The sequence below is a fragment of the Humulus lupulus genome, chromosome 8 (assembly GCF_963169125.1).
Source record: "Humulus lupulus chromosome 8, drHumLupu1.1, whole genome shotgun sequence".
Classification (NCBI taxonomy): Eukaryota; Viridiplantae; Streptophyta; class Magnoliopsida; order Rosales; family Cannabaceae; genus Humulus; species Humulus lupulus.
Window position 1 is genome coordinate 181,082,566 of NC_084800.1, and position 9,051 is coordinate 181,091,616.

At 35.1% G+C, this 9,051-nt stretch overlaps 1 protein-coding gene across 1 annotated transcript; it reads left to right on the forward strand.

The window, feature by feature from the left end:
- The first annotated feature begins 2,367 nt into the window (after positions 1-2,367).
- LOC133798739 (putative disease resistance RPP13-like protein 1) lies at positions 2,368-6,968 on the forward strand. Its single transcript, XM_062237202.1, has one exon. The coding sequence runs from the start codon at positions 2,434-2,436 to the stop codon at positions 6,880-6,882; it is 4,449 nt and encodes a 1,482-aa protein (XP_062093186.1). The 5' UTR covers positions 2,368-2,433; the 3' UTR covers positions 6,883-6,968.
- The last annotated feature ends 2,083 nt before the right edge of the window (positions 6,969-9,051 follow it).

The following is a 9,051-nucleotide window of genomic DNA, read 5'->3' on the forward strand; positions in this document are numbered from 1 at the left end:
CCCTTAGCTCGAGGAATCCTCAAGGACTCGCCAAGACTCCTAAGACTAGAGCAAGGAATCGGAAGGCCGAAGGTCGGGTCAGATGCACAGCTCGTGGTACGAACTAGATATGGAGGCTATGACCCCTTGTACCACACGTAAGATAAATGTGCATATATCTGACATCACGTGTCCGATATCTCCCTGACTTCTCGGACACGCTGCAGGAATGTGCGTGTTCAGACACCCACGGCTGGGTTGGGCCGTGCGGCCCATTATCTCCTTACCTATCGATTTGACCATACTTATGTGTCAGGTGTAGGAATTAATCATGAATGTCACAGAGTTGATATGACAAATAAGAAGGCCACGGGATGACCTCCTTACCAACTTCCAGGTGCCTTCTCCTATAAATATGGAGACCCTGGGAGTTGATAAGGGTGGGAAAAAATAGTCTCTAGAGAGATATACTTTGTAACCAAATACCCAGAATATATCAATAATATTGACTAGTGGAGTAGAAGGATTTTAACCTTTGAACCACTTAAAACGTGTCTTGAGTCACCTATTTCATCCTCTAAGATCTTATATCTGTTACGGTTCTACATTCGGCACTAATCCCTTCCTCTCTTTCTCTTAATTACCTGTTGGCGAAGAACCGCGTCAACAAGAAGTCAGATTCATTTATTGTTTGCAGGATACATCGTATGGTGTATAATTTTAGAGTTTCAGGTCTTAGAATTGTAGATTCTATTTCTAAGCCATTAAGATAAACCTTGCGACAAACTTAGCCGCAATACTTATGGATTAAAAAAAATAACAATAATTGTAGTCGAAGCTAGCATATCGACATTAAGTATTTAGCAATAAAGGAGCGTGTTAAAGAAAATGAAAGTGGTCATTAAGCACGCAAGCACTAAAATGAATGATCGCAGATCCCTTGACTAAAGACATGCCACTACATAAATTCCAGATTCATAAAGTGAATATACGAGATTCTGTCTCCCTTATGTAATTTTTCATTAAAAGTTATTAATGAAACTCTTATTTAGATATTTTCTCATATTCATGTGCACCTTAATTTCATTTGTGAAAATTTATCTTCATTCAACTTAAATAAACATAGGGTTTATTCATTAAGTTGCATCGCCACATAAAGTTTATTGTTGAGTAATAAATACATTGTAATACATGGAAGATAATACTCGTCATAAAAGGGGACCTATTGCCATGGTTCATGTGTTTATTATCTAACAAGGATAATCATTGGGCTTAAGTGGTACTTTAGTTTAAACGCAAACCAAGTAGGAGAATGTTAGAATATATTATTATATTTATTAGAATTACCAAAAACTATTAATTCTAATTGATTCTGATTAAAGTCAATATTGAGATTAATTTACATATATTCTCAATATGGTCAGCATTTAAGGTAGTTACTCAATATTGAGTTACCCAATATTTCATATCCTATTGAATGTCAAATGTTCTCACATTAATTGTGGCAGATATCTTGATAGAATGTCTAACCTATATAAATATAGAATTCTGGTCCCCAAGCTCATGACTCATTCTCATACTCCATCTAAAGAGCTAGTGAGAGCTTGGAAGTCCATTACCCTATCTAATTCTATTATGTTTTTCTTTTGCAGATCTAACGACTGTAAATCGCGTTTATCAAATCAATGGCTAGAAGTATAATTAATTGATCTCTTTTATTTTTTTTGTAACAATTCTCTATAATTTATTCCGCATATTAGGATTATTAATGCATCTAAATTAAATTAATCTTACATAAGTAAATAAAATTAAAAAAAATTGTCAATATTACAGCTATAAATCTAATATTCTCAATATTTAAAGCTTGTAATTTGTAATGAAAATTGATTAATTGTGACATTATCTTTTGTTCTAGAAGTTACACATATAAACTGAGTTTTTTAATAGACCAAAGTATATCTACATGACTTATGATTTGCTCAGACCAAGTAAATTATAAAATATAAATTAATTTAGTCCTTCGAAAATGATTAAAATTCATTTTTAAAATTTAAAAAATAAATTATTTGATGCAGATAATATAATTTAAAATACTAATGTCATTTGGTGAAGAAAGTTTGTCTTCTTAAAAAGGGAAACGGTGAATTTAGCTTACCATATTTAAAAGCAAGGCGTTGAATGAATAATATTCAATAAACAGTACACAAAAAAGAATAGAAACAAACAAACAACAATGCAGTAACTTGTAGGAAGGAGGAAGTGCTCCACCAACTGCCACTTTCTACTTTTGTCATTTTGTGCCTTATTTTCAACTACCACTTTAATATAAAGTATTTTTCTTTTGTTTATGATAAATACATTCAAAATTGTGATGCAATGTTCAAAAAAGAAAAAAGAAGTCAAAATATCGAGGAGTTGACAAGTCTCCTGCAAAGACCCCTGTTGGTCTTCAATATGCATCCAGTTTTTCCTTGGTTTTCATTCTATAGAGAGAGAGAGAGAGAGAGAGAGAGAAACATGACTGTAGGAGAAGCTTTTCTCTCAGCCTTTCTGCAAGTTCTGTTTGATAAGTTAGCTTCTCGTGAGTTTATAGTCTTCATATTTGGGAAGAAATATGATGAATTGCTTGAAAAGTTGAAGATTACACTGTTGAGTGTCACTGCGTTGCTTAATGACGCTGAGGAGAAACAATTCCATAGCCCTACAGTGGAGAAATGGCTGCACATGGCTAAAGATGCTATATATGATGTCGAGGACATACTGGATGAGCTAGCTACTGAAGCCCTCAAACTGAAATCTAAATTGGAAGCTGAATCTGAGGCTATCAAATCTGATCATAAGGTATGGAAGAATTTGAAGTCTGTTACATCTTCTTTTAGTCCATCTGGTAGAGGTGTAGAGTCTAGATTAAAAAAGATAATTGAATGGTTAGAATTGATTGCCAAGTATAAGCATGTTCTTGGATTGAAGGACAACAATGGAGAGAGGTCATGTGAGTTAAAGCAAAGGTTAGGGACAACTTCTTTGGTAGAAGAATCTTGTGTTTATGGGAGGGGTGATGATAAAGATATGATAGTTCAACACTTGCTTAGGGATGAAACTTGTAGAGGTCATATTGGTGTCATTTCGATTGTTGGAATGGGGGGCATTGGGAAGACTACTCTTGCTCAATTGGTTTACAATGATCAAAGAGTGGACAACCATTTTGACTTGAAAATTTGGGTGTGTGTGACTAATCAATTTGATGTAGTGAGGGTAACAAAAACAATTCTTGAATCAATCACTCTGAAAAGTTGTGATCTTGATGACTTAAATTTGCTTCAAGTTAGTTTGAAAGAGCATTTGGCGGAGAAAAGATTTATGCTTGTTTTAGATGATGTTTGGAGCAAGAGAAATAGTGATTGGGATGTGTTGTGGAAGCCATTAAAAGCAGGGGGGAGTGGGAGTAAAATCATAGTAACAACACAAAATGGTGATGTTGCAGCAAGCATGAGCACGGTTCCATCTCACTACTTAAGATCATTGCCTTATGAGGATTGTTGGTTGTTGTTTATTAGTCAGGCATTTGAAAATAAAGATAAGGATATTGACGTTCATCCAAATTTGAAGTCCATAGGTGAGAAGATTGTGAAAAGGTGCCAAGGCTTGCCACTGGCAGTAAAAAGACTGGGAATCTTATTGCGCTCAAGAGCTAAAGAAGATGAATGGAAAGATATATTGAACAGAAAAATATGGGATCTGCCAGATGAAGAAAGCGACATTCTTCAAACTCTGCAATCGAGCTATCATCATCTTCCTACACAACTAAAGCAGTGCTTTGCATTTTGTGCTGTATTTCCCATAGGACACGAGTTTGATAAGGACTCAATTGCTCTGTTGTGGATGGCAGAAGGTTTTCTTCAACAACCAAAGGGAAACAAACGATTGGAAGATGTTGGTCATGAGTATTTTTGTGAGCTTGTATCGAGGTCATTTTTTGAGCAATCTGTTGATAATAATAATAATACATCATCCAAATTTGTGATGCATAGCCTCTTGAAGGAGTTAGCTGATTTTGCTTCTGGAGAATTTTGTATCCAACTAGAGGATAAAACACAAGGTGGGGACCAGAACAGAATTTTTGAGAAGGCGCGTCATTCATCTTACTTTCGTGGTAAACGTGATGCCTTGACAAGATTTGAGGCTCTTAATGGGGTTGACTGCTTGCGTACATTCCTTCCTTTGGATCCAATAAAAAGCATTGGAGTAAGCTATATGGCTAACAGTGTTCCTAATGATTTGCTACTAAAGTTAAGCTATATGCGAGTACTCTCTTTCAATTCTTGTCGAATTACTAAATTGTCAGATTCAATAGGTAATTTAAAGCATTTGCGTTACCTAGATCTTTCTTACACCGCAATCAGAGAGCTACCTGAGTCAACAAATACTCTCTACAATTTACAAACATTGAACTTATCACAATGTCGCCATCTCACCAAGCTGCCATCAAAGATGGGGAACTTGAAATCCTTAAGACATCTTTGGATCAATGGAAGCAGAGTGGGGGAAATGCCATTGCAACTAAGTGAATTGAGGGATCTCCAAACATTGTCAAATTTTGTGGTTGGTAAAGATTGTGGTTCAGGAATTAGAGAGTTAAGAAATATGAAACAACTTCGAGGGTCACTCCAAATATCAGGATTGCAGAACATTGTCAATTTTGTTGATGCCGTGGATGCTAATATGAAGGAAAAACAGGAACTTGAACAACTGGTGTTTCAATGGAGTAATAGTTTTGATGATTCTTTAACCAATGAAGATGACGAGGAAGTAAAATATGTGCCACAACATCAATATGTAAGCAAGATTGGATACAGAAGTACAAGGTTTCCGAGCTTTAGGGAAACAATGGATGCTTATAGACAAAATTTTATGGATCTGAGGATGGAGGTAAGCCATGTTCTGGATATTTCAAGGGATGAAAGAGTTGAAACGCTTGTACTGGAGATGCTAGAACCCCACAAAAATATCAAAAAGGTTACTATTAAAGACTATGGAGGCATAAAGTTTCCAAGATGGATTGGATCTCCCTTGTTCTTGAATATTAAATTCTTGAAGATTAGTAATTGCATGAAGTGTGATTATCTACCAGCTCTTGGGCAGTTACTCTCGCTGAAAGACCTTATTGTTGAAGGGATGGAAAGAATAAAGAGTATTGGCATTGAATTTTATGTGGATGGACATCATTCTGTCCTACCATTTCCATCTTTAGAAACCTTGAAATTCGAGAATATGTTAAATTGGGAGGACTGGTCTTCTTCATCTGGAGTTGAAAGCAGCAAGGAGTTTCATCATTTACAGAAAATTGAGATACAAAACTGTCCTAAGCTAAGAAAATTGTCACATTGCTTTGTTGCCTTGAAAAACATGAGCATTAAGGGATGCGAAGAACTAATAGCTCTTCCAAAGCTACCAAGAAGTCATGAAAACATTCAAGAGGGCCGAGAATTTCCTTGCCTCCTAGAGCTTTCCATATGGGAATGTCCAAAGTTGAACCAGTTACCTAACACTCTTCCATCATTGACCATGCTTGAAATAGATGGATGTCAAAGTTTGGAGGAATTGCCAAAACTTCCTTCGATACGTGACGTGGAGTTGAAGAAATGCAAAGCTGAGGTACTAGAAAGTATAGTTGCACTCGAATCACTTTCCTACTTGCGCATGTGTCAAATTTTGAATCTCACAAGTCTACCTGATGGATTTTTCCACAACTTGATAGCTCTTGAAGAGTTACACATTACGCATCTCAACCATCTCACAACTTTGTCTAACAAGATTGGATTGCACAAGCTCCCATGTCTTCAAAGGATGGAAATTTCAGGATGTTTATTACTAGAGGAGTTGCCCCAGAGCCTGCACAAACTCCCCTCTCTGAAAGAGTTGAGGGTTTGGAAATGTCCTTTGCTTGAATCCTTTCCGAGTACAGGATTGCCTTCCACACTTACTGGCCTTGAAATCAAAGATTGTAATGCTCTCCATTCCTTGCCTGACTGGAAGACACATGACAAGAAGCTCTCTCTGTCACTTGAATACTTGATTATTGAAGGTTGTTCACTTCTTACACATTTACCAAGAGATGACCTTCCAAACACACTCAAGGAACTTGAAATACAAGATTGTAGAAGTTTGGAGTCCCTTCCAAAAGATCTAGTTCATGACAATTCTCTTGAACTTCTCAGTATAGTTGGCTGCCATTCCATTACTTATTTTCCTGCTTTTCATCAACCTATAGTCTCCTCAGGCATGATCACAAATCTGAAACAACTCATCATCAATGATTGTGCCAGCCTAAAGTTATTACCAGATGGTTTACAGAACCTAGTACATCTTGATCACATCGAAATAGCTGACTGTCCACTTCTGCTGTCTTTTCCAGAATCCGGCCTGCCTCTGATGATGCTGAGATCTCTTAGATTGTCCAATTGTAGGAATCTTAAGTTCTTACCAAATCATATGCACAGCAGCCTCACATCTCTTGAAGGACTATCCATAGAAGGTTGCTCAAGTGTTTCTTCATTTCCAGAGGGTGGCTTGCCTGTTAATCTGATATCGTTGTCAATCTTGGACTGCGAGAAGCTTAAGCCTACATTTGAATGGGGGCTGCACAGACTCGCTCATCTTACTAATCTTGTGTTTGGAGGATGCAAGGAGTTAGTGTGTTTCCCTGATGAATGGTTGCTACCTAACACTTTGTCCTCTATTCAACTTCAGAGACTGCCTAATCTTAAAATGCTTCCTAAAGGGATCGAAAACCTCTCCTCTCTAGACGATTTGGAAATATGGGAATGCGATAGCCTTCAGACGCTCTTCGATGATCAGCAGCCTAAGATGCTTGAGAATTTTTATCTTTGGGATGTACTTTAATAATATATATTTTTATAAACTTCAAACTTCAAGGATTTATATTGTGATAGTGAACTGAGTACTTATGACATTGGTCATTTTCTGTACCATGTTATCTAGTCTGATTAGATTCAGCGCAGCTTCTTTTCCTTTCAACGCGGTTATTAGTTTCTTATAAAAAAAGAAAAAGAAAAAGAAAATGCTTTTGTATGGAAACTTTGATTATATTTGCACTTCAGCTAGTTGGAATTTAGAATTTATTTGGGTCACCTTTGTCTATGTATTCCCAGGCAATGCTAGTTTTTTCAGACAATTCCTGACTGGTGAGCTGATTCCTCTCACATACATATTTCACAGAAAAAATAATATACTTATATATATAAATATATAGTTAAAGTTTGTATGTAATAACTACTAATGTTTTCTATACATGTTCTACAGAAGATACGCTACTTATGAAAAATCAATTAACTTCTATACGTTGAGTAGAAATATTCTTATTCATATAATAGATGACTACAGGAACTAACTTAATATACTTCTTCAAAAATTTAAACAGTTAAGATCCTTGAGTAAACTAGCCCCATATAATGTAAAAATTCGTGTGTGCATATATATATTAGGTAGGGGCATTATTTTTGACGTAGGAACGTTTTTTATTTTTGGCACTTGGAAAAATTATAACCCAGTTTTTTTTAATGAGTGTGTAGATGATAGTTATAGTAGATATTTTGCCAACCTTTTAGAAATTCAAATAATTTACAGTGTTGAAATCAGAGTTCAAACAATCTGTTTTCATGCGTATAAAAAAAATCACGCACTTGTGCAAGTGACGATTTAAACTCTGATTTCGACACCATAAATTATTCAGAATTTCTAAAAAATCGGCGAGATGTTTGTTATAACTATCATGTATGTTATCATATAAAAAAAATTGAGTTATAATTTTTCCGAGTGTTGAAAATAGAAAATGTACCACCCTAAGAAAAATTCTCTATATAATTATTTCCCTATGAGCTCTTTTCTTTTCCATATAACAACATGTAGCAGTTGTTCTTTTTAATTACAGTGCACCACTCAAGTCTTGAAACTTCAAGGAGATACTGTGGTAATGAAATTGTTTGAATAGATAAGCCTGACGTGATTTTGAGACTAAGAAAGAAGGTGTTACTAATTGTTTGAATTGAGACTAAATCTTTTTGCAGTTGACACTGGAAAAGTTGAGAACTATCAACTTTTAGGAGTAATTAACTTTAAGTAGGCACTAAATATATTTAGTTAAAATTTATCCATTATTATAATGAGACTTCCCAAATTACTCTTATTTGAGCATATGGTTCTAAGTGTTATTGTAGTGTATATTTTATGTATCATATTATAGTTAAATTGGAAATATATTTTAATTGTTTGTTGAAATGTTTAAAGAAGAATTCCAGGCTCAGAACAACTCATAGTAGGCTAAAATAGTACTAGTTTTGAAATGCATTTTAAGTGTTTGTAAAAATAACTCATAGAAACTAAAGTTGCTATTGAAAAACTAAAACTTTTATGCTGTCATATATATGTGTGACAACTATATTTATATGATTATATTCAATCTATGAACAATTATTCTTTAAAATGTAAACACCAAAACTTAAAATCTAAACCATAACTCTTTAAAATTTAAACCACAAAACTTAAAATTTAAACTACGTCATTTTAAACCACAAGACTTAAAATTTAAATCACAAGACTTAAAATTTAAACCACGACTCTTTAAAATTTAAACCACAACTTTTCAAAATTTGTATATATGTGCATATATGCAATATATGTGAGAGACCACATTATTATGTAGGTTTATTTGGGTTATTCGGCACGAGACGATCCTAGGGAGCAAGTTAGCGGGAAAGTCACAGCGGGACCCAATACCCGACTTAGGGCGAGTCAATGGGTATTTTAGGTATTTAGCACAGTATCGGGTTATCGAGGAAACGAAAGTGAATAGTTGAGGATATATTTGGAGTTAGTGAGACTAGGAGGGAATACTGGGGATTTTTACCATTTTTCCCTCGGGGACGTTTTTGATACCTTGAGCCTCGTGATTAGCTTAAATAACTTAAGCCTTAAGGAAACAAAACATAAACACACAAAAACACTATGCTCACCAACCGACCCTCCCTCTCTCCCTCATTCTCTTTTATTTTC

Bases quoted from the DNA above. Each gene is read 5' to 3' on its own strand.
- LOC133798739 (XM_062237202.1), top strand. From the start codon at position 2,434: ATGCATCCAGTTTTTCCTTGGTTTTCATTCTATAGAGAGAGAGAGAGA.